Below are 25,482 nucleotides of genomic sequence, written 5' to 3'. Positions count from 1 at the left end.
TTTCATTTTATCTTTTTCAAATTCTATTTTAGGACACTGTTCTTTGCTTAATTGAAAATGTGCTGCAAGGGGTACAGAAGATGATTTGGATTTTTCCATTGAAAACTTTTCAAGAATGCTTTGAATGTAAGAAGTTTGATTTAAGAAAATAGTTGACTTGGTTCTGTTTCTCTCTATATTTATACCATGTATTTTCTTAGCATCTCCTAAATCTTTCATTTCAAAATTCTTACGTAGATTGTTTTGTAAGCACTTAATCATACTGAGACTAGGACTAGCTATTAACATGTCATCCACATATAAAACAAGAAACAGGGGCACATTGTTTTCATACTTGAAATATAAGCACGGATCATAGGCACTGTTTTTAAAATCCAAAGAATGCATGAACTGATCAAATTTTTTGTTCCACTGCCTAGGGGATTGTTTTAAACCATATAAGGATTTTTTGAGTAAACACACAAGATTTGGATTTTCTTATCAACAAAACCATGAGGCTGAGACATATAAATCTGTTCATCTAAGTTTCCATGCAAGAAGGCAGTCTTAACATGCATTTGTTTTAATTCCCAATTAAAATGAGCAACTAATGCAAGCATAATTCAAACAGTAGTAAATTTAACCACAGGAGAAAAAATTTCAGTAAAATCAATGCCTTCTTTTTGTGTGAAACCTTTTGCTACAAGTCTTGCTTTAAATCTTTTAGCATTGTTTTCTTCTTTTATTTTGAAGACCCATTTACAGTCAATTATAGAAGCATTTTTAGGTTTTGAAACTAAAACCCAAGTATTATTATTTTTTAAGACTTTTATTTCTTCATTCATAGCAGTTATCCATTCTTTGGAATTTGAACTTTCTATAGCTTCTTCATAAGAGCTTGGTTCTAAATTTTCAGCATTTAGAGCTAAGTGATAATCTTTAAACCTAGAAGGGATCCTACGTTCCCTAGGTTCTCTATCTCTTACTAATTGGTAAGTGTTTGGATTTTCATTTTCAAGCTCTTCATTATTGTTTTCTTCTTGATTTTCTTCTCTATTTACTATTTCTTCCCCTTGTTGGTTATCCTCATTGCTAGGTTCCACCTTATTAAAAGTATTTTCAATATTATAATCTTTAGTATCTTTTGAGAAAGTATTTAAACATGGCATTTCAGATTCATAAAATATCACATCTCTGCTAACTACAACTTTAAAACCTGGTTGATTCCTAAGCCATAATCTATATCCTTTTACTCCAGATGGATAATCAATAAATACACATTTTTGGGATTTAGGATAGAGTTTATCACCATTATTATGACAGAAAGCAGTACATCCAAAAATGCGCAGAGAAGAAAAATCAACATCAGATTTTGACCAAACTTTTTCAGAAATATTACCAAGTAAAGGCACAGAGGGTGATCTATTTATCAAATATGCTGCAGTTAATAAAGCTTCACCCCAAGAAGTTTTTGGTAAACCAGAACTAATTAAAAAACATCTTACTTTATTTAATAGAGTCCTATTCATTCTTTCAGCTACCCCGTTTTGTTGAGGAGTATAAGGTGTGGTTTTGTGTCTTTTAATACCATATTTGTCACATAAATCAGAAAACTGTTTGTTGCAAAACTCCAAACCATTATCAGTTTTTAAGGCTTTAAGCTTATGACCAGTTTGGTTTTCAACCAGATTTTTCCAGTTTTGAAATTTTTCAAAAACATCAGATTTTTGCTTCATAAGAAAAACAAAAACTTTTCTAGAATAATTATCTATAATAGAAAGAAAATACTTATTACCCCCATGTGTACTCACATTAGCAGGACCCCATACATCTGCATGTACATATTCTAGGATGCATTTTGAGGAAGTTGGAGATGGGTATGAGGAAGTGGGAAAATGCACTATGTGTTGTTTTCCTAATATGCAGTCATCGCAGAAATTTAAAACAGTAGGTTTTTCATGCAAGAAACCATTTTTGTGTAATACTCAAGTCCCCTAAACCTGATATGACCCAATCTTTTATGCCAAATTTCAGATTTATTTTCTGTAGAGACATTTCCAGAAAAGGAGTCATACTTCACAGTACATAAATACAAATTTCTCTTTTTCACAGCTTTGAAAATAGTCATAGAACCCTTAGAAATTTTCATAATCCCCTTACCCCATTTCCCCTCTAACCCGTCTTCTTCTAGGGCAGAGCATGAAATTAGATTATGAGCAAGATCAGGGACATACCTAACATTCTTAAGGGTAATTTTTGAACCATTTTTAAAAGTAAGACATGTATCATCATAACCAAGCACATCACATAATTTTTGGTTTGCCATTGACATAGAACCTAGCTTTTCAGTTTTAAAATTCATCAAAATCTCTTTGTAAGGTGTCATATGAAAAGTACATCCAGAATCCACAAGCCATTCAAATTTATTTAAAGAATTTTCAACAAAATTTACATCAGATACCATATAAACTTCATCAGCAGTTTCTTCTGAAACATTAGCATATTCATTATTTTGTTGATTCTTTTTAGGTTTCTTACAATCCTTAATAAAGTGACATCTTCCTCCACAGGTATAACATCTAAAATCCTTTTTGGTGTTTTTATCTTCATCTCTTTTATAATTGTTATTATGATTGTTATATCTATTTCTAGAAGGACTTCTTCCCCTACTTTTGCTGCGACTTTTACTGTATTTTCTGAACTTAGAATTATTATTATTATTATTCCTAGTTTTAGGTCTCCCTCTTACAAAATTCACTTCATTATCACTACTACTAGGAGTATTTGTTTTTAAATCCATTTCTTTTCATTTTAAACCACTAATAACAGTTTCTAGAGTCACATTATCATGACCATATTTTATTGATGCCTTAACATCACCATAAGACTTAGGTATAGTATTTAATAAAACTATAGGAGTATAATCATCTATATTTTTATCTCCAATCAGTTTTATGTCTTGAATTAATTTAGTAAATTCATCAATATTTTTAGAAAGGTCCAGCTTATATCTAAAAAAAAATTCTAAAAGAAATAATTTACTAGGAAGAGATGTTTCTGTATAAAGTTCCTCTGATTTATTCCAAAGTTCTTTAGCAGTGTTTTGTTTTCCCACTTTTCTAATCACAGTATCAGATAAATTTAAAATGATAGAACTATAAGCATACTCATCATTTTCAAGCCATTTTTCTTCAGAAACAGTTTCAGGGTATTTTCCATCAATGGCTTTAAAGCCCTTTTGTTGTATTAAAATGCCTTTCATTTTCTGTTGCCAAATAGTAAAATGAGATTTTCCATCACACGGTTGAAGATTATATCCAGACATTTTTTCAGAAAAACAACAAGTCACTTATTAAATCACAGAGCAATACCCAGAAATATACAGAAAATAGAGTACCAAACAGAGAACGAGTGGCAATATAATATCACAGATTTATTGCAGGGGCCTTGACTGCCTCTCCACTAGATACCCGACGACTTCACGAGCATGGCCAAGGGAGTTTAGCAGTAAGGGTTTAGGGATCTGGGACCGAAAAAATTAAAGAAGTACAAGAGTTAGAAAGATGTTACTGTGAGTGGCTTTTCAGGCCAAAGACTTAACCGCGCTCTGATACCACTATTGAAAGTGGATCGATCTCCGGCAAGATTACAGTTTATAAGATTACAGAAACTTAAGAATAGTTACAAACCTTTCTTATACAAATTACAATAAGCCTATAAAGTAGAAATATGCTTACAAGAAATAAACCGGGGAAATGCAATATTACAGAGAAAGAGGATATAAACAGAAGTAAGCAAAATACGGCTCAGAGCTTAAGACCCAAGGCCTACAGAGGCCAAAGGTCACAACCTCACTCAAGGTTGCACAAATCAGAAAAACCACAGAGGTTTCCAGAAAATCCACCAAGGATATGCCACAAAGGCTATTTCAGTTTCTACAAAGGAAGAGCACAAAGGCTTTGAGGTTTTTGCCACTTAGGCGTTTTAGAATTTCAGAGAAGGAGAGAAGAGAGAGCAGATTATTTCGTTAGCAATGAACCGACCAAGACCAACCATTTAAAGAGGCCATCATGGGGAAAGTTACTAACGGCCATTTCTGGGTAAAGGAAGAAGCTCAGAAGACAAGGGGTTGGGGAAGAATCCAAGGAGTCATCTGAGTAAAGGGAGAAGGAGAGCAGACGGGATAGAGAAGAAATGTGGATTAGGGTTTTCAGTTGAAGAGACTGAAATAAATATAAGGCAACCGGGTCGAACCTTTGGTGGGTCGGGTTGGTGGATAGTGGGCCTCTGGGCCTTTAATGATTTGGCCGTTCATTTGAGTAAGGCCCAGATATTTGGTTTGGGCCATATAATTTTACATGTTTCATTTAACAAACAAACTTAGACAAACTGTCTTTAAATCCGTAGCTGATCTGTCTCAAAATCCGTCGTAAAAGATTATCTTATGTTGTTCTCTTTTCATCTTTATTACTGTCTCTTTTCTGTAGCTGATTCTGTCACTAAATCCATCTTTAATTTTGTAGCTGAAAATAAAACTCCCTTTTAATTCAATCCCTAATTTTTTTAAGCAAAGCTGAAATAAGATGAGACTAAATACCTGGACAAAATGAAATATCATAATTATAACAAATGAAACAAGCATCAATTATTTGTAGAAAACCATACAACAACTAAGAAATCAATTAACATACCTAAAGTAGAAGTATGAGAAATACTATCGTTGTTTACCAAGAATAATTGTCATTCTTCATGTTCACAATTATACACCAAATACAATCATAAAAATATTTGAAACATCACATCATTCAAGAGCTTGCACTCTTTACTTAAACCCAAGGATAATTACTATTTCAGCTCCAATACTCTTTAATTTGCACCAAAATCAGAAATTGCTTAACGATTTCGACCAAAATCTTTTTGCTCATTGGGTCCAAATCCATCTGCAAACTGGCGATTGATATATCCCACCTCTTGAATTAATTTGTGTACCATTTCTTCAAGCTCCACCGCCCTTCTTTGTGCATCTTCATTCCTCCTCGCTTCTTCTTCTCTCCTTCTCGCATCTTCTTCCCTCTTCCGCGACTCCTCAAGAGCCTGCTCCAATATCTTTTTACTCTATGCTTCTCGTCTTAAAATTTTTTCTTGCATTTTCATAGTTAATTCATTATATTTTTCATCCATTACTAGACTTATAACCATGTAAAACTGGCTTATATAATAACAAAGCACTTGTTTTCGTTTTGGTTGACTAATTAAAATAGTTAACTAGCTGAATCGGAGAGTTCAAAGAAAATTCATCAACCAAAAAGCTTGTTAATGTAATCACATTTTGAAATATCTGACCTAAAAAATATTCAGTTCCAAATACATTAGCACACATAAAAAAATTTGCTTTTCAGATCTGTTTCCACAATAAATTTCAAATGTGCAAATATGAAAATTTTTCAGAACTACTTCAACCAAATAGCCAAACAGTTCTGAAATTTAAAGTAGTCAATTGAACAAGCATGTCCAAAGCCCACTTATCCACTGAATTTAGAACATAATCTTTCATTAGTCTGCATCAAGTAAAATATAAATGTTCTGCAATGTCAAAATGCAGACAACAATCGTATGAATTGATACAAAGTCCTAGTTAAAATTATTATCTTTGAACAGAATGTATCAAAAACTTAAGCAGCACTTGTTTCAGCAGAACAATTAATTTGTCATTTTTTTTTTGTGAAATATAAGTTTTCATTCATCCAAAAATATTTACAGTATACTCCGGGCATACCCGGAGAGATACGAGAAAGCCCACACTAAAGAAGGAACAATTAATCCGTGTGCGAATAGTGTCAAAAAGAGCCTATACAATGTGATCTTGACTGAAATAATAAGCCCCTCGGGACAGGGTGTTGAGCCTTTAAAGATGACTTCGTTGCGATGCCTCTAAAGGGTGTAGACCGTGCATGCCAAAGCGATGTGTCGCGCTTTGTTCTACGCGGAGGAACCAGTTTTCTCCTTCTTGAGCCACTTGACCGCACTTTGAAGGGTGACATAGTCCGGCTAATGCCAAGCCAGTATCGGATACGTGACCAAACAAAATTGTTGAACGGACACTCAAAGAAAAGGTGCTTGGCTGATTCCTTGGTGTTGATGCACAGGGAGCACAAATCCTCCTTTTGGAGGAACCCAAATCTGTCCCTTGTAGCTAGTCTGCCACGTAAGCCAAGCCACAAGATAAATGAGTGTTTCGGTGGGATGAAAGCCTTCCATATAGACGCTTTCCAAGGCTGCCTCGCAAGTTTCGGCCTGAAGTACTCATAAGCTTTCGACGTTTGGAGACCCTTTGTGGTAGACCATCTCGTCATTTGTTCAATTGCTACCTTCGAAGACCCAAAAGCGGTGACCATCTTATTGCGAATTTCAGCAAGTCGTTGAAGGAGTGGAGAATCCCCCTTCTTCGGTTGCCAGTCCCAAATCGAAGCACCTCTAAGGTAGACACCATTGACCCACTGCACCCACAACGTTTCTGCCTTGCAGTGGATGTTCCATAAGACAGGCAAGGAGCGCAACGTTCCATAACTGAATGTGTCGAATACCGAGACCACCTTTTTCCCTGGGATGGCAAATTTCCTCCCAAGCGATCGGTGCCCTCCTAGAGTTCCAGAGAAAATTCCTGCAAAGCTGGTGAATTTTCTAGATAACCGTCGCTGGAAGTGGGAAAACTTGGAGCCAAAAGCACTCCACCCCCTGAATAACTGAATGGATAAGTTCCAATTGGCCTGAAAAAATAAGGATTTGTCCGTCCACTTCGAAATGCAGTTGGCAATTTGATCCACAAGCGGTGAGTAGTTGGTGACTAAAAGCCGATGTGCCGCTAGTGGAATGTCAAGGCATCTGACCGGCGCCTCACCTCTCGCAAACTCTGTTCGAGCGAGAATCCCGTCAAGCTCCTCATTTCGAATGCCCGTTGTATATATGCTTAATTTGGAGGTATTTGATGGTGAGGCCAGATGCGTCTCTAAACTCTTGGAGGCATTCCATCAAGACGTGAATAGATGGAAGGTCACCACGGGAGAAAAGCATGAGATCGTCGGCAAAGAGGAGATGTGTGATTGACCAGTCGGGAGAAGTATTCCACACTAAGAAGGAAGATGGCTGGCGACATCGGTTCTCCTTACCTTAGGCCTTTCTTCCCCGGAAAAGACCATGGAGGGAGTCGTTCTAAGCCACTGAAAAGGATGAATTGCAAACGCATTCCATAATCCAAGAAATAAATAGTGGGGAGAAACCATACCCGAGAAGAACTCGGGAGATAAACATCCATGAGACCGAGTCAAACGCCTTGCGTAGGTCGACGGTGATAGTACATCGAGGTGAAATCCATTTTCTCGAGTACTGCCGCACCATTTCTTGGGCCAAGAAAATGTTGTCTGTGATATTGCAGCCTCCAACAAACGTAGTTTAGCAGCGGTCAATTAAGTGCTCCAATGCAGGCGTGAGCCGGTTCGAGATGATTTTCGTGATGGCCTTGTAGATGATATTGCAACACGAAATCAGCCGATAATCTGCAACAAAGGTGGAATGATTTGATTTGGGCACAAGGGCAATGATAGTGTGGTTGAGCTGCAGTAACATCCGCCCACTCCTAAAGAAATCCAAGACGGCCCTGCAGACTTGATCACCCACAATTTTCCATGCTTTCTTGAAAAAGTATTAGGAATATCCATTTGGGACGGGAGCCTTGTTGTCGCTAATATAGAAGATGGCTTCCTTGAATTCCAATGGCGTGACTACCCGACAAAGGTCCACGGTATGCTCAGGGGAGAGTTTGGGGCCCCATTCGAACACATCATCATCGACTGGGAGGGTGTGAGCCTCGGTGCCCAAGAGTGATGTGTAGTAATTAACGAACTCTTGGGCAATATCCTAGGCAGCAGTGATAATAGTCCCGTTCGCCCTAGTGACTGCCCCGATGGAATTCCTAGCAACGTTCCTCTTCACCATATCATGGCAGAACTTGGTGTTGCGGTCCCCCTCTTTAAGGTAGTGCATTTTGGCTTTATGGTAGAAGAAGTGCCGTTGAGCCTCGGCAAGAAAAACGGTCTTCTTCTTGAGATCTCACAAAGAGTCCCGAAGCGCTACATCTCCTGAATTGGATAGAAGCTGATTCTGGGCATCTTGTAGGGCAAGCTCAGCCTCTTTGGCCCTGGTAGAGATGTGGTTGTAATGCTGCTTGTTGAATGCTTTGAGCACGCCCTTGAGTGCTTTCAGTCTCCTAGAAAGGCTAAATTGCGGCGTTACCTCCACATTCAAATTCCATCTTTCTTCAACAGTAGCCAAGAAATCCGGGTGATCCACATATTGAAAAAGTGAAATGATTTTGGCTTAGTGGGTGTATGATCAAAGATAGAGACAATATCCGAAGAGTGGTCGAAAATGCATCCCGGTGGATTAAAATGGGTGCTGCAATGCAAACCCGCTCGAGCCATTCATTATTGTAGAGGACTCGATCAAGTTTGCATTATATGGGATTGCTTTTGTTGTTGGAATACCATGTGTAATAGTAGCCCGTAGTAGAAGCGTCAAGCAATCCAAGCGCTACGCAGCAGTCCACGAAATCCTTAAGTTCATACCAAGTCGGGGCCACTCCAAACTGCTTCTCCTCGGGAGATTTCACACAGTTGAAATCACCCATAATGAGCCATGGCATGCTCGGTGTTTGTCCCAAATCAGAAAGCTTCTCCCACATGCTTCTTCTATTAACAACAGAATAAAGACCATATGTAAATGAGATATAGAAAAAGAGTTGAGAAGACTTATTTGTAGCACGGTAGTGGATCACTTGGGGCGATATATCCTCCAGATGTAGGTCGATGATTGCAGGGTTCCAAACCACAAGGATGCGTCTGCCGGCGATGGTGTCAAAGTTATTGGTTTGGCACCATCCCAGAGATGAAGAATCTTCAGAATCGTTGATGCTGCAAGCTTTGTCTCCAAAATGCCCAAGAGGCAAAGCCAGTTATTGTTGATGAGGTGGGCTATCCCCTTGTGTTTGAGAGGCCGATTAAAGCCACTCACGTTCCAAAAATCGATCTTCATGGGGATAGGGGGGACTCCCCTCCGGCCTGGTTCTTCAATTTGCTACCCTTCGTTGCAATCTCATCGGTCTTTGTCCTCGGCATTGCATGTTGTGTGGGTGTCGGGGAATTCGGGTCAGTTGAAGAGCTCGCTGAATCTGCCGGTGAGGGAGCCTCATCTCCTTAAGTTTGAGTGGTTGCGGTGCCTTCGTAGCCGGCTGTCCCTTTTCCACCTTACCGTCCATTCAGCAGGCTTTGTCTTTATTGCCTCTGTCGGCTTAACAGATGCAGCAGTAGGGCCGCCTGCGGCAGGAACGGCTGCGATAGGAACGACCGGTAAGCCTTGGCAGGTCTCTGCAGGCACCCAAACCTGTTGCAGGCAGTGCAAAACTTGGACATGAATTCGTACACGACCAGTTGCTTTCGAGTTACATAACAAACTCCACTTGCTCAATGAGTTTTTTCAATGCATCCACCTCTACCGGGATTCTGGCATATGAAACCCATTTCATCTTCATTGTTAACGAGTCCATTGCAATGGGTGTGCCAAGTCTCGAGCCAATTTTGTCGAGGGCATTTAGATGCCAACACTCGAGGGGTAGTGATGGAAGTGTAGCCCAGACTGGCGTGAAACTAATATCATCCTCCTTGAATTCGAAGCATTCCAGCATATGCTTCAAAAGGAGGGGCCGTTCGTAGACGAAGTATGGTCCATCGACCAGAAATAAAGATAGAATCAAAGACGGAAATAAAATATATATATATATATATTTTTTGAATCCATCTTTAATTCCGTCTTAAATTTTTTGTTTTATTATCAAGTCAAAGACGGAATGCTTTTTATATTTTTAATTTTTTTTCAAAAATTCCTATTCGTCAAAAATTCAGTCAATATAAAGATTTATTGTATAATTTTAAGACGGAAAATTTTTCCGTCTTTAAATTCGTCTTTGAAAGGTTAAATTTTTTTACGGATATATTTTCGTCTTTGATTTCCGTCTCTGATAGCTTGCTCTCTTGTAGTGAAAGAGACATGATTTGGCAATAAACAGTAACTTTTGTCTCCCAAAATACATCATCAAACTACAACACTTATTTTAAATTATCTCCAAAAATAAATTCCTCTACTCACTATCTGCAACACATTAATTTTTGTTTTTTCTCTCTCTATCTTCACAAAACACTCCAAAAATGAATCCAATCATATTGTACATATGATATTAATTTAAAGTTATTTGATGTAATATTTTTCACATATAAACATCATGTGATGTTTTCCAATAAAAAAAATCAATAAAGAACGACGATATATGGCAAAGTATAAATTTTACAAAATTATAATAATAAGTTGAAAAAAAATTCGATCAAAATTATAAAAACCAACATAATTCAAATAAAAAAATATACTTTATACCTAAAATTAATAAATGTAGCTTGGCAGAGTACGTTGACAATGAAATATTGTGATGTAACAAGAATTTAGAGGTTTAAGGAGAGAGTCACTTTTTATGGAGATACGAAATATACTATGATGACTGCTGCCTTATTTACCGTTTAACAACTGCCTTCTCTCTAATCCACTCACCCCAAACACACACACACACACACACACACACACACACATATATATATACTAATATAAAAAAAAAATCTTTTTACAATCACAAATCATGATTAATGACATCGCAGCACTAATTTTTTTAAAGTAAAAATTGCCCTTCAAATAAAATAACTACTTTATTTAGTAAAATTATAAATATTAAATTACATTTTAAATACTCCAACTTTAATTTTTTTTTTTTTTTCATTTCTATTTTCAAAACTTATAACTTCCGCTATTATTTAACTTGCAACTTCTCTTTCCATAAAAATTTAAATTATTGCAAACAACCCTAACAGTAAAGAAAGTAGGAATGACAACGGGTTGGATTTCGAGTAAATTGCCCAAATCCAGGAGCCAAGATTTCCTCGAACCTGAGACCCGACCCAACCCAAACCCGTTATTTAGGACCACTTTAAAAATTTTAAAATAGTAAGACTATATACTTTTAAAAATAATACCTTGAAATATTATTGAAGGATTATTAAATTTATATATGCCTATGTTACACTTTAAAATATTAAAAACTTAAAAGATATAAGTGACTTGTGTATAATTAAAACTTAAAAGAATACAACCCAAAAAGTATTTAAATCATTATTTCATTTATTATATGTAAATATAAATAAAATATACAATTTTTTTTTCATACATAAATATATAAAAAAAATATTAACAGAAGTAGATTCGTGTGGATTAGGATCCCAGCCACCAAAATTTGATTCTGGGATATGCCTCTGAACTCGATTATGACTAAAACCCATCCCAAAGAAACGTGTTTGGATTTATGTCCGACTTAGATCTGGACCCATTGTCATCGGGTGTTTTTTTTTTAGCCCATAAAAAAAACACAGAATAATATTGAAGAGAAAAAGAAGATACAAAAGCAGTAATTAAATTCCAAAAATGTCATCCGGGAGCAATTCTCTGTCACCAATGAGGTCCAATCACCACATGCAGGGGACACAGAAAATAACAAAAAAGATGAGTTATTTTCTATTCTTGCCGATCACAATGATATAATGCGTATAAAGCCGAGTCCACAAAATGGCAATTCCCACCCCGAACCCGGACCCGGCACCCCACTTCCGCCTCCCTGTAATGCCTTCACCTGTCTCCAGGACCGTCGCCGTCGTAGGCGCTGGTGCTGCCGGCCTCTGTGCCGCCCTGGAACTTCGGCGAGAAGGGCACAAAGTGGTTGTCTACGAGAGGGAAAACCAGATAGGGGGCACGTGGGCATACACACCCGAAATAGAGACTGACCCGATAGGACTCGATCCCACTCGGAATATAGTCCAGTCCAGCCTCTATGCGTCGCTGCGCACCAACCTGCCCAGGGAAGTGATGGGCTTCCGGGTCTACCCGTTTGTGGCGAGCCGGAAACCCGGGAGGGATGGGAGGAGGTTTCCTGGTCATGGGGAGGTTTTGGAGTATTTGAGAGATTTTGCTGAAGAATTTCGGCTTCGTGAGTTGGTGAGGTTTGGGAGTGAGGTTTGGCATGTGGGGTTGGTGGAGGATCGGAAATGGATGGTGAGATCAAGGAAGAGAAGTGGGAGTGAGGGGAATAAAGATGATGAGGTGTATGATGCTGTGGTGGTGTGCAACGGGCATTATACGGAGCCCCGTGTTGCAGAAATACCCGGTAAGTGTCTTTTCTTTATTCTTTCTTGTTTTTATTTTATCAGAATGGATGATAAAGATTACAACTGAGTGTTTTCTGCAATCAGTTGCTTTTTTGTCCAATTATTTTTTGTATTAGGCCATCGTTGCAATAGTGTTCAAGTTGATTGTTTAGAAGGCGTGTGAGCATGTCTGTTCATTTAGCTGAAAAATGAGAAAATTATCAGCTTACAACAGCTTATGTTGCTAATTTTTGTGAGATGATACTGATTCTCAATTGGTCAGATTTGTAAATTTATTGGAATTTCAGTGTCTCCTCGTGTGGATATGGCTTCTTAAGCTAAAAATGTTCACTCTTATTATTTTCAATGCGGATTGTAATCAACTACTTGTAATTTACATGTTCTGTGTATAAAAATTGGTTCTTTATTGTAGTGAGGAATGAGGGTTCAAAGATATGTATTTGGTGGTATAAGAATTATATTACTCTTAAGTTATCATCTTGTTTCTGAAATGCTTCCTTGTTTCATAACTGGAAAATTCTAGTATCTCAATGCAACCTTTGATTGTGGATCTTATAAAGTGTTCTTATCACATTTAGGCATTGAAGTGTGGCCGGGAAAGCAGATTCATAGCCATAACTATCGCGTTCCTGATCCATTTCGTGATCAAGTATGTGTCAGGTGCATTATTTTCCTTCCTTAAAGCTTGCATATCCAAATCAATTTTACAGGGTAACTGCAGTGTGGATTAAAATGTTTTGTATCACTTTTTCCATTCAAGAATTTCCTGAATTGCTTGAGCATAAACTGCTAATTGACAATCCTCAAAAGTCTACAAATCTCCGTTTTCGTTTTCTGTTTTCGCTTTTGGGTATGCCACAATCTGTACATCTCAGAGTAATGCAATTTATTTTTCCACAATATGCGTAGACTACAAACTGTGCATCATGTTCAGTTGGAAGAAAAAGTGATGAAATGAAAATTGTGCTTTACTGACATTAAAACATCTAGACGATGAAACTTGTGGTACACGCCAAATGACATAAGAGTTAAAGTGAAGTGAAGTGAAGGGTGTAGTGTAGCGGCAGCTCGTTTCTGAAATTTGAGGAGAACATTCAGTTGCTGTGATATGTTAATAATTTCAGTTGTATTGTACAATCATCAAATATATGCTGCTCCAGTGTGGTTTTCAGCTTGGGTTAATTTGCAGATTGTGGTGGTAATCGGTAGTGCTGCAAGTGCTGATGATATCTCCAGAGACATTTCTAAAGTTGCCACAGAAGTCCATATTACATCTAGATCAATCGAAATTGGACGGCTGGGGAAATTGTCTGGCCATGACAATATCTGGCTCCATTCCATGGTGAAGTTGATCAAGTCACAAGGAACTGTTGAACTTTTAATGCTCTATACACATAATTAACTAGATAATAATGCTCGCATTACAATATCTGCAGATCAACAGTGTTCACGAAGATGGTAAAGTGGCATTTCAAGATGGAACTCAAGTCCGTGCCGACGTTATTCTTCACTGCACGGGGTGGGTAATGAGTAGAAGATATTCCCTATAGTTGAGTAGTGACAAACTAAATTTAAATGGAGAAAGACCTGTTCGAACAGTTTTTTCTTCCTTTTGCAGCTACAAGTATCACTTTCCTTTTCTTGAAACAAATGGCATTGTGAGTGTGGACGACAATCGAGTTGGTCCTCTTTATAAGCACATTTTCCCACCGGCATTGGCCCCATGGCTTTCTTTTATTGGCTTGCCGTGGAAGGTTTGATGATTTTTCACATAATGCACTGTTTCTTCTTGTTTTGTATTTTGACAATTTGTGCAATTGACCATCAGAACAACCTTTTGCTTAATCTGTTGTAGGTTGTGCCGTTTCCCTTGTTTGAGTTCCAGAGCAAATGGATTGCTGGAGTTTTATCTGGTCGGATTCCTCTCCCATCGAAAGAGGAAATGGTGACGGATACTGAAGCCTTTTACTCATCACTCGAAGCATCTGGAATTCCTAAGCGATATACTCATAGATTGGATGCAGATCAGGTAAATACTCACCGACCCTCTATTAGTCCAAAAAAAAAGAAAAGAAGAAAGCTTCCTTTCTGTTTTGAAGTTATAAAAGATGAAAGAATAAGTTATTTTGGCAACACCTATCTTGCCTTGTCAACTTCTTATCAGCTCCCTTTTCTAAAATTGTTCCTTGAAGCTACATTTGGATAGGAGCATTCCACGATTTGGAGAAAGGATTTGAAATGATTACACATAAAAGAATTAACACACCAACATTGTACAAAATATAGTTCAAAATGAGACTTGAAAATTTTGAAATCCTTTATAATATAGAATCATTCTAAATAAACCCGAAGTCCCTAACTTCAAAGTTCAAATCCATTAATCTAAATGTAGCTCGAGATTCTTTGTTAGTATTCATGGAGGTATTCCCTAATAATTTATTCTTTGTCCTGATTTTGCAATGAACTCTCTTCTTCCAATATGGCATGGATCGATGCTTGACCTGTGAATATATCGATCCGCCTATATTCTAATACGATCTGTAATCCTACGCAGCCTTGCAGAAGATTATTTCTGAGTTGTATGAAATCCCAATACATATAAAACAATGTCGTTTTTTCGGTATCTGCAGTTTGAGTATGACGATTGGTTGGCGGCCAAGAGTGGCTCTCCTTTGACAGAAGAATGGAGAAAGAAAATGTATTTTGCGGCTGGACGGAGGAAGAGGAGCATGCCTGAGATGTACCGTGACCATTGGGACGATGAAGATTTGATCTCACAGGCTCGCGAGGACTTTAAAACACACAGTACGGTGGGCTCCGTATAGCCACTGCCCCATAGCTTCTGATGAAAACTTTGCTGTATCTGCAACTATAACTGGTTCACCTGGGAAATTGAATAATTATTCTTGGAGATGTATTGTGATACATTTATTGAACTCTGGAATAAGAATATTTCCATTGTTTGCAGTTCTGCACTTCATTTTTTGTTAACTACAGTTGTTCCCTTAATCTTTAATCTTCATCTTGGGAAGGTGAGAAGCAGCAGCAAAAAATGAAAGGAGAAAAGCATATGCACCAGCCGGGAATCGAACCCGGGTCTGTACCGTGGCAGGGTACTATTCTACCACTAGACCACTGGTGCTTGTTGGTAATGCACTAAGAACGAAAATATAATTCTATTTAAGACCAATGGGTGACACACTCATATTAGTCTACATTTTTTGGTTTACTAGTCATTATGGCATGTCCGTCCTTACGTGTATATAATAAATAAATTTTTATACTTTAAAATATATTATACATGAGAACAAAATATATAAACAACATATCATATTTCAGAAAATAAATAATAAATAAAAATTAACTTTGGAATATTATCTACACACCAAAAATTTGGTGTTTTGGTGTCACAAACCGTCGTTTGCGAATGAAAAAAATCTTTCTTTTTTTAAATTTGTATAGACATTTAAATGGGAATAAGAATTTAAATGGGGATAGTTGAAAAATACATAAGAGATATTTTCGGTAATTTAAAAAATTAGTGTCGCGGTGTAAGTAACTGTTATTTATTAGTATGATTTTTTTTAATTAGTACAGATAGATAATCACTTTTTAAGCAATTTTAATTGTGACTAATTTCTTGCTAACTTGGCCTATGTTTGTCCCGTTCATGTACATTATTATAATGTTAGATTTTACTAAGAACTGCATTGATCATTTTGAAGAGTCTCTAAAATTACTATTGGGTGTTTGGGTCAAGTATTTTGAGCCCCAGGCTTGATTCGTTGGGGTGCGGGTTAAATTTTGAACTTTCTTAGAAAAAAAATTCGAGTATCAAAAAGCTTAAAAATCAAGTACTCAACACTTGAAAATCTAAAATCTAAGTCTGAATTTAGATGAAAAAAAAACTCGATCGGATACCCATTAAAAAAAAAAACAAAAAGTGAAAAATATTGAAATTTTGAGAGTATCATCACTCTATGACAATGATTTATTTTTTCTACTCCCACCAATCTCCTTCCATCAATTCAACCTGACGCCGACCCCTATCTGAAATCCACATACAATTCATTATTCAAAATGATTCTGATTCCAAGGGACTGTTTGCGAAAATTTTTGTTTTTAAAGAATTAATATTTATAGAAAAAGTTTGAAGTTGTAGCAGAATCAAAAGCAATGTATTTGTAGAAAAAATGAAAATAAACAAAAGTTAAATTAGATAGTGTTTGGTGAAAAATTATTTCTAAAACAAACTTAATTGATTAAAGACCGTTTTGTCCCTATGTTTGAAAAAGATACTATTTTTTTGCTTATTATTTCACTTGTTGTTTGCCAATTACAATTATTTTTCACGGAAAATAACAAATTGTATTTCAGTTAGTGTATTTTATATTTATTTTTTTAAAATTATTAATAAAATATGAATATTAAATCTAATAATGCTCCCCCATTAAGTAATATAATTTTTGATTCATACACAACAAATAAACTTGCATGATTGCAAAAAAAAAAAAGAAAATTATGTTAATTAATCAAATAATAATATGTGAACAAAATAACAAAAACAGATGATATAGCAGATAAAATTATAAAAATTTTAAAATATCAAGTATGTGAAACTGAAAACTTAATTATTGTTAAATTATTCAAATTATTTCAAAACTTCAATATCAACTTTAAATAAATAATTTTTAAAAAAATAAAAAAGGGTAAAATTCAATTAAGATTATTATAACCAGGGCAAAATAATTAAAAATAAAGTTGAATTTATATATAAAAAAAAAAATCAAAGCTAGATCTGCATTATAAACTTAATTGATGAGACTTTTCATGAGTTAAAAAGGAGTTGATGCTAAATTTGGATAGAATGACTTAAATTTGAGGAAAAAAATTGAAATGACTTGGCATCAAAAGTCTATCAATATCCCAACAAAATATAGTTCACAATAAGAGTTGAAGGAATTAAAATCCTTTTAAGGATGCATTTTGCTTGACCGATTCGAATTTAGAGAAAAAAAAACTTCAAAATGACCTCACTTGAAAAGAATTCAAAATTTATCGATATTCAATAAAATATAGTTGAAAATTAAAATTAAAGAATTTAAGATTCTCCAAACAAATTCAAATGACTTATTATTAAGAATGATTTCATACTCTTTGGTCCAAATATAACCTAAAAAAATTTATTATTAAAAAATTAAAATTCCTGACTTGAAATTAATTCAGTCCAACAGCATAGGTGCAAATTCATATAGACTTGAAAATTAGCAAAAGCCCATATCAAGAGATTTGACAAGAGCATAAGTGGAAATACAGAGAGATTTGAAGATTCATGGTTTTCATCACCCTCTTAGGAGCACAAATAAATAATCCTATGAAGTGGGAAACAAATAGCTGTAATAATTTACAAAGGTGGAGAACAAAACTAGACAAGAAAAACTCATTCTAATACATAATGCTGAGCTGCAATTTCTTCAGTTCTTGACTTGATTCTCTGCAGAGTTCCTTCAATTGCAATATCAAATGCATCTTTCTTACTCCTTAATCCCAATGAACTCCCATGCTTTCTGTACATAACTCTAGGCAGCATCTCCAATACCTTTTCCCTCTTCCTCCTGATTTCAGCCCTTGGTATGCTCATCAGAACATCCATGATCTTCACCCCCTTGAACACCACATCCTCCTTTTGTATGAACACTGAGAACTCCTCATACTTCTCCTCCGGCAGGTGCCACCCGTACTGCTTCTTCGCCGAGATTTCTTCAAAGAACACCGGTATGCAGCCCGCCAGGAACCCATCGAATGTCGACCGCCTAGTCGGGGTGTCCCCCGGCGGCTGCAGACAGAAGCTGGATTGCAGCATTGGCTTCATGAACTTGATTGGGTCATGTTCACAAATACCATTCGAGCAATCCACAAAATCGCAGAATTTCGCGTACCCGGTCCCGTTGGTGCTCATACTAGTGACATTTTCACATTCCAGCCTAATGCTTCGCCTAACATTCGGATTCGACGAAATCCCACCACCGCCGGCAAACAACATCAGTGTGGTTCTCTTGGATTTCTTCACCCTGTTCACCCAAGACTCGTAGAACGCTAGATTTGGAGGGTGGAAGGATGTTGGGTATGGGATCGCCTGCTCTTGCCAGGAATAGGCCCTGGCTTCCAATGTCAATGCGGTAATGTTGAAAAACTCAGGCAGTTCGAGAAACGAAGACCCGAAAATTGGTGGGTTGTTCGACAACGGCTGGCTGAAATCCCAAGCGGGTCGGGCCATGACCAAAAAATGGTCATGACCCAGATTCTTGTTCCATATCGAAGGGTTGTCTACATTAGTTATATATTCAAACAAATCCAACCCGTGTCGGAAGCTTGAGTTCACTTCCGGGCCGAAAAGATACTTCAGGCTGTCGAGCCCGGCGTAATACGGGACGAAAACTGCGGTCGCGAGATTCGGATCAGGGGTGAGACACGGGTACTCGAGCATGCGGCGGTGGAAAATGAGTTCGAGCATAAAGGGGTCGGTTCTGTACCAGCTGTGCGAGGAATTGTGGGTTTTCTGGCCGAGGCCATGGTTGGAGATGTAGGGGCAGAAGTTGTCGAAGAGTGGGTACTCGGAGCAGTTGGCGAGGAGGTCGAGATTGAATTGGGGCGGGAGGTGGCGGATGTGGATCCATCTGTCGGTGCAGTCCGATTCAAGATCGGTGTCCTGGGAGGATACGCCGCCGGCGAGGAGGAGTTGGAAGATAAGGAGGAGGAAAAGGAGGAATGTGGTGGTGGGTGGAGGTGGCATGGTGGTGGGGTTGAGATGAACGGCGGAGAATGAATGTGGGAAGAGAGATGAGAGGGAGTTGCGAGTTAAGGGCTGTAAATGTAACGGAATTTCCTATTCTGCTTCAGTTTTGAGCAATTCTCCTGAAATTCGCATTTCTGTATAATTATTATTTACATTTAATTGTAGTAAAAATATTTCCCTGTAATTATCTATACTATTACAGACAAAAATACAATTGATCCCATTTGATATGAGAAATTAAAAAAAATTTGCAAATTAGTCCTTATTTTTGGAATTTAAATCAAATTACTTCCCTATTTAAATCGCTGAATTGTTTTATTTTTTAAAATACAGAAAATAATTTACTAATTTTCTTTTTATAGGAAGATTTTCGTTGATTTTATATATCACAGGAGGTAAAATTACGTTTAATGTACTATTATAAAACAAAACTTTTTGTGGTACCAATTTTTTAATATTCAAATTTACCCTTTAATTTATTTATTTTTTTAAAAGAAAATTTTATTAACAATTTTATAACTGCTCCATATTTCTCACTTACCTTATCTTTTTATAATTTTTTCCTAACAATCTTTTGTATCTTTAATAAATTTATAATTATAAATTTATTTTTTCTATTTATCTCACACCATAATTCTTTTCTACAGACATGCTCTCGTTCTGGGACCTCAATTTTAGGAAAATTGAAGTTTAAAAACGAGATGATTTTTGTTCCTATTAAAATTCAATTTATTTCATATTAGTACCCATTTTACTTTTATTTAAAATCCGACCCCTTTGATGCATTAGAAACTTCATTTGTTACTTACTCTATATTAAAATTAATTCTTTTATTTTTTGAAAAGTCGGTTATAATTACATTATGAATTTTAATCATCAATAGTCAATATACGTCATTATTAATATTAAATATGTATAACTAACTAATAATTATTATTACAAACAACTAACAGCTATTATTAAATTAAAAACAATGCTTATACATTGGTGAACTCGAACCTCAACTTAATCAATTAAATTAGACCTCATATATGATACTACTATTTTATTTTATTTTTTCTCAAAGGGGTTTTACTTGTGTAACGAAGTGAGTAATTAACTCAAAAGGCAATTTGAAAACAAGAGTTATATGGGGTAGAAATAGAAAATTTAGAAAATGTTGGGGTGTAAAAGTAAAAAGCATAGTTTGTTTGGACTGAGGAAGTGTCGGTGCGATGATGTTGACTGTGTTTATTGTAACACTAACAGCTGATCCGTGTGGAGCGGCTTTAATTACAAAGGTTCTTGGGACAGTGAACGTAGGTGGTTGTTCTATCGGCGTTTTCATTGTTGACTTTTATGCCAAAGATACGATTCTCTAATAGACACACACGCTTTTCTCAGTGCTAGTGCTGTTCACATGCATCCACCTTTTCACTTGTTCTCTTGCTTCATCCATCATGCATCATTCATAACTACTCTAAATTTCTCTTTATATTCACTATTGAAAAATTGATTATTTTTATATTGCGGGTTGGTGTGGCACGTTGCTTTTGCGTATGTATAATAAATAATTTTTATTCTAAAATATATTATAAATAAAAATAAAATATATAAGTCAATATATTACATTAAACAAAAAAAAGAAATAGAATAAAACAAATCTATATGATACATATGGCTCAAAAGAGTCCAACCCAAGAAGAATAAAAGAGCCCAAAGCACTTTACAGTTCAGTAAAGTTCACACACACAATAAAAGTGAGGAGGCCCAATGTAATCATGAAAATAGCCCACAAGAAAAGGCCTGACAAAAGATGTTTGGTCCAAGGCCTACACTTAATCTCCACGCGGCACAGATGTAATTCACCAAGTATACCCCCTCAGCCAGCATGAAGGATACGGTTCCAAGAAGATCTCTCCAAAGTCTCGGACTCTTAGACGGCTGGGATTCCCTCAACAACAAAAAAGTCCTGATAGATTAACGTCTCCCCCAACTCGGATATAGGTCTTCAAAAAATAGACCTAACAGTAGATAAGAACAGATCAAGATTTATCCAAATAACTTTCACTCTCTTTATCTGGAAATTAAGGGAAACGTGAAGACTCTCATAGCAGGAAGGCACCACTCTATAAATACAAGTTTGGTTCCTCGGGCAGGAGACACCTTCTACACTCTAGAATATTGCGGTCAAATTTTACTTGCACTTTAATTTCAATCTTAACACGATTTCTCTTATGAATTTCATCATCATATCTCGATTTCATTACGATTTACTTTTTGTGTTATATTCTCTTAAATTCGATATTAACTTGAGCGTCAGAGTGCTATCGTGTTGTTTTGCAGATTTTGTTTCTCAAGTCCTTTTATTTGCTAGCCTGAGTCCAGCATCAAGTCCAAGCTTGTTAGACCCGTGCCATTTTCGCATGCATCACTATAAGTTAATATAAAATTTAGAAAATTGAATAAGTTAGGGGTATTTTCGGCTTCACAAAAATCTGGGCATCGGTGTTATTAACCTTCATTTGTGAGAGTGGATGATCTTTTTTTTATTCTAGTTATTGTGGCACACCATTTTTGCGTGTATATAATAAAATAATTTTTTACGTTTTAAAGTATATTAAAAATAAGAATAAAATACGTGAACCAATATATTATATTAACAAAGAGAAAGAAAAAAAAAATTATCAATTAATATAAACTTTGAAAAGTTGAATAAGTTAGCATTTGGCCCATGATCAAAGCCCAACAAAATTGGCCCAAAAGACCCGCGTGGCAGCCCACGCTCCACTTTGGCATCTCGTTGGCTTAGATGTCAGCACCCACTTTAAAACCACATCAGCCCCAATAAGAAATAACTCTCTGGCAACTAGGACTCTTTGACGGGTCGGACTCTTTACAGACGAGGGAGGTCCCCCCAAAGCCATAGACTTTTTGGCAGCTAGCATTTCCTAGCAGTTAGGAGTCCTCGCTGATGAAGGGTCCCGCAACTCGAAGATAAGCATTCAACTGCAAAATTAACAGAAGATAAGAATAAATTATGGATTATCCAAACGACCTTTATTCACTTTTCACGCAAATGAAGAAAACGTACATAACCCTATCGAAAGAGGGTACTTCCCCTATAAATACAGATTTACTTTTCATATTGAATGCACTTCCTGAGACCTTCTTGACACCTTTCGCACTCTTTGTACGTCCCCCTCACGTCCCTTACACTTCTCTCTTACTCTCTAAATCATCTTTCTCACTCTTTAAATATTCTCTAAGCACTCTACAAACATTATCACGTGTTCTTGTACTTTTTACCAACTTTATTCATCAATCTCGATTTTAATTATTTTATTTATTTTTTGGCTTTATTCCATCTCAAATTCAATATTAACTTGGGCGCCGGAGTGCTAACGCCTTTTTTGCAGGTCCCTCCTTCAAAATTTGCATTCGCTTTGACTCAAGCCTTGAACGATTGTTTAGATCCATTAGACCCGTACGTTTTTTGAACGCATCAACCGCCTTTGTTATTTGATAATCGATTGTTCTAGTTAATCGAACTTAAACAGACTTTAATTGAATCAAACATAAGTTGAGTTTAAGTAATTTGATAAATGTAAGTATATGTTATTATTTTTGTTCTAATAGAATCGAGCGCGAGTCGAACTAAAAAATTTACAGAACAAAATTTTTTGTTCAAGTTTGATTTGTAAAATTTAACTAATCGAGTTTAAACAAATTTTTGTAGATCGATTTTTGTCAATTCTACTAGTGAGGGAGCAGTTTAAATATATATTTCAACTGTAAATATAATTTTTTTTCCAAATTTTCTAATAATCGCTTTTAAAATTAAAATTCATCAAAGCAATGTTTTTAATAAAAGCTATTACTTGATAAATCAAATTAGAACTATTCTTCATATCTCACTAGTAAAAAACATATGATTTTCCGCTATTACTAATTATTATAGTTAAAATAAAAAAAATTATGACAAATACAAATCAATCACGGCTTCATCATGGACGTTGGCCATTGTTTGCTTAGGTGTGGCCAAGACATTAACCGTGACCTAAACAATAGCAAATATTTTTGCTATAACTTATAAAAACTATGAAGAATATTGATTAATCGTGGTAAAATTTTAAATTTTTTACTTTGTTTTTGTTTAAACATAATTAATAATATTAACTATTATAATTTTTAAACCATAATAATTTATAATATAAGGAAAACTCAAATTTTTTTAGACTGTCTTTAGCAGTTTACAAATTAGTGAACTGAAAATGCACTCAATACTCTTTTAAATTGGAATTACCAAACAAAGCTTCTCGCGCCATCTCATGCCTCTCTCCTTTCTGCCCAATTTCAAGATTCTCATCTTCTCCCAAAGATGTTCAAATCCGCTCTCTTTGGACGCAAGAAAACCACCACAAGGCCCTTCGCCGACTTCTACAATGATTGGTCCACCACCCTAGCCACCACCCTCCTCCCCCAGCTTCGCCGCGCCCTGTCATCCTTTCCTGTCTCCCCCGCCGTCCTCTCCACCCAGGTCGACGCCGTGTACAATCACTTTCACGCCTACTACACCGCCCTCGACCAGGCCGCGGCCGCAGACGTCGCCCAGTGCCTCTACCCGGAGTGGCGCAACTCCCTTGAGAAACCCTTCCTCTGGCTGGGCGACCTCCACCCTTACCTCTTCACCAACCTCCTCCGGTCGTTTCTTGAAGATCAAGAATCATCCCAAGACGAAAACGACGACTTCGGATACGACGTCACCTCCGTGAAGGAGTCCCTCTACACGTCGTGGCACGTGGCGGCGGCGTGGAGGAGCCCGTCGAAGGCTCTGACCGCGAGGATCGATCAGATTGCATGCGGGTTGCGTCTAATGGTGCCGGCCCTTGCGGCGCGCGCGCGGCACGCGCAAGCGAAGCTGGTCAGGAACGTAGGAGCCGAATGGGGGAGAAAGGAAGGGGTACTAAAGGCGGCGGTGGCGGAGGCGGTGGCGGCAGAGATGGAGGAGCTGGTGGGAGTGGTGGTGGACGCCAACAGGCTGCGGAGGAGCGTTCTGGCCGACGTTCTGAGCGTGACGAGTGTATATCAAGCGGCGTCGTTCCTGGAAGCAGTGGCCCAATTCTTGGTTGGGTTTCGGGATGAGAAATTGCTCAGAGAATTTGATAAGTGCGAAAAGGCTATCACTTAATTATGCCAATTAGTTGTTAATTAGTAGTTAAAGATTCAACATATGAGTGTTAGTATTCTTTTTCTGGTTTAGAATTTGTGAATTAGGGCATTAATTTGGATGTTAATCAAAAGAAAAGCATCGTCAGGTAGATCTACATGGTGAAATATCACTCTTGTTCTTCTGTGTGTGTGTGTGTGTTTTTTTTTTTTTTTGGAGAATTAGGGGAAATTATGTTGGATTCAGTTTGAATCTGAATCGATTATATGATAAATGCATTACATTTGTCGTGCGATTGGTGTACAATTCCGAAAAAATAATTATAACATAGTAAATGTTATACACTTGTCTTATAATTGATTTGATTTGGCAAAATCTGATTCAAGGAAAAGTATACAATTGAAAAAAATGATCATAGCATAATAAGTATGATACATTTGTCCTATAATTAATTTAATCTGACCAAATCTAATTTGGACAATTTTTTTCAGAGAATTAGACCATATATGAAGTGATTTGTATTTCTTAGGGCATGGCGGGGAACATAACAATATTGATTCGATAATTATTGAGGTGATCGGTTTGGTTCTATTGAAACTTAATTTGACAATTAAAAAATACAATTTAAATAAAAATTAACAAATTAAGAATAAAATCTACCAAAAATTACAAATACCGGGAATTTGGTATGTGCCTCTCATGTTAGTCCCAAATTTCGGCTATATAGCAATTTCTAATAAATTTGTATTCATAATGTATATCAATTCTTTAAAACTGCCCATCCTCTATAGTTACGGAACCAAATTATACAATTTTTCTGTGTATGGCGATTTAAAATGTTCTTTTTACTAGAAAAAAAAAATTGATTTTTTGTTACGATTAATTACTATAGACAAAAGAAGAAAATCATGACAAATAAAATCAACGACGGCTTTGTAATGACCATTGGCTGTTTGTTTCTACAAGTGTATCTAAAACATTAACCATAACCAAAACCATGACAAATAGGGTTACTCACAGAGCGGTTTCCATTTTTTTAAACATATTTTTAAATCGAATCGTTATTGACGATTTTATAAAATAATTTTTCAAATTGCCACTTTTAAAACCAAAATTAAAGGTGTGATTTTGTGAGGGTTTCTAACGGTTTTAATATTTATAACAAAAATAAAAAAATAAAACAAGTATTTGTGTGTAACAAGGAAGAACATCCAACATTATGTACCATACACCACCAACACTCTCTATAA

The 25,482-nt window shown here is 36.5% G+C and overlaps 3 protein-coding genes and 1 non-coding gene across 4 annotated transcripts; 2 read left to right on the top strand and 2 right to left on the bottom strand.

The window, feature by feature from the left end:
* LOC105164289 (flavin-containing monooxygenase FMO GS-OX-like 4) lies at positions 11,559-15,254 on the top strand. The gene is made up of 7 exons (XM_011082908.2): positions 11,559-12,286; positions 12,866-12,936; positions 13,477-13,629; positions 13,724-13,806; positions 13,906-14,041; positions 14,143-14,316; positions 14,918-15,254. The coding sequence occupies exons 1-7, from the start codon at positions 11,692-11,694 to the stop codon at positions 15,110-15,112; spliced, it is 1,407 nt and encodes a 468-aa protein (XP_011081210.1). The 5' UTR covers positions 11,559-11,691; the 3' UTR covers positions 15,113-15,254.
* TRNAG-GCC lies at positions 15,359-15,429 on the bottom strand. Its single transcript has one exon. It is a non-coding gene; the product is annotated as a tRNA-Gly (tRNA).
* Positions 17,524-19,210, bottom strand: LOC105164288 (probable xyloglucan galactosyltransferase GT19). The gene has a single exon (XM_011082906.2). It carries the CDS (start codon positions 19,078-19,080, stop codon positions 17,728-17,730), a length of 1,353 nt encoding a protein of 450 aa, XP_011081208.1. The 5' UTR covers positions 19,081-19,210; the 3' UTR covers positions 17,524-17,727.
* On the top strand, positions 23,338-24,596 carry LOC105164428 (protein INAPERTURATE POLLEN1). Its single transcript, XM_011083080.2, has one exon. It carries the CDS (start codon positions 23,444-23,446, stop codon positions 24,251-24,253), a length of 810 nt encoding a protein of 269 aa, XP_011081382.1. The 5' UTR covers positions 23,338-23,443; the 3' UTR covers positions 24,254-24,596.

Source organism: Sesamum indicum, linkage group LG6 (genome assembly GCF_000512975.1).
Source record: "Sesamum indicum cultivar Zhongzhi No. 13 linkage group LG6, S_indicum_v1.0, whole genome shotgun sequence".
Classification (NCBI taxonomy): domain Eukaryota; kingdom Viridiplantae; phylum Streptophyta; class Magnoliopsida; order Lamiales; family Pedaliaceae; genus Sesamum; species Sesamum indicum.
This window is presented reverse-complemented; position numbering and strand designations above follow the sequence as displayed.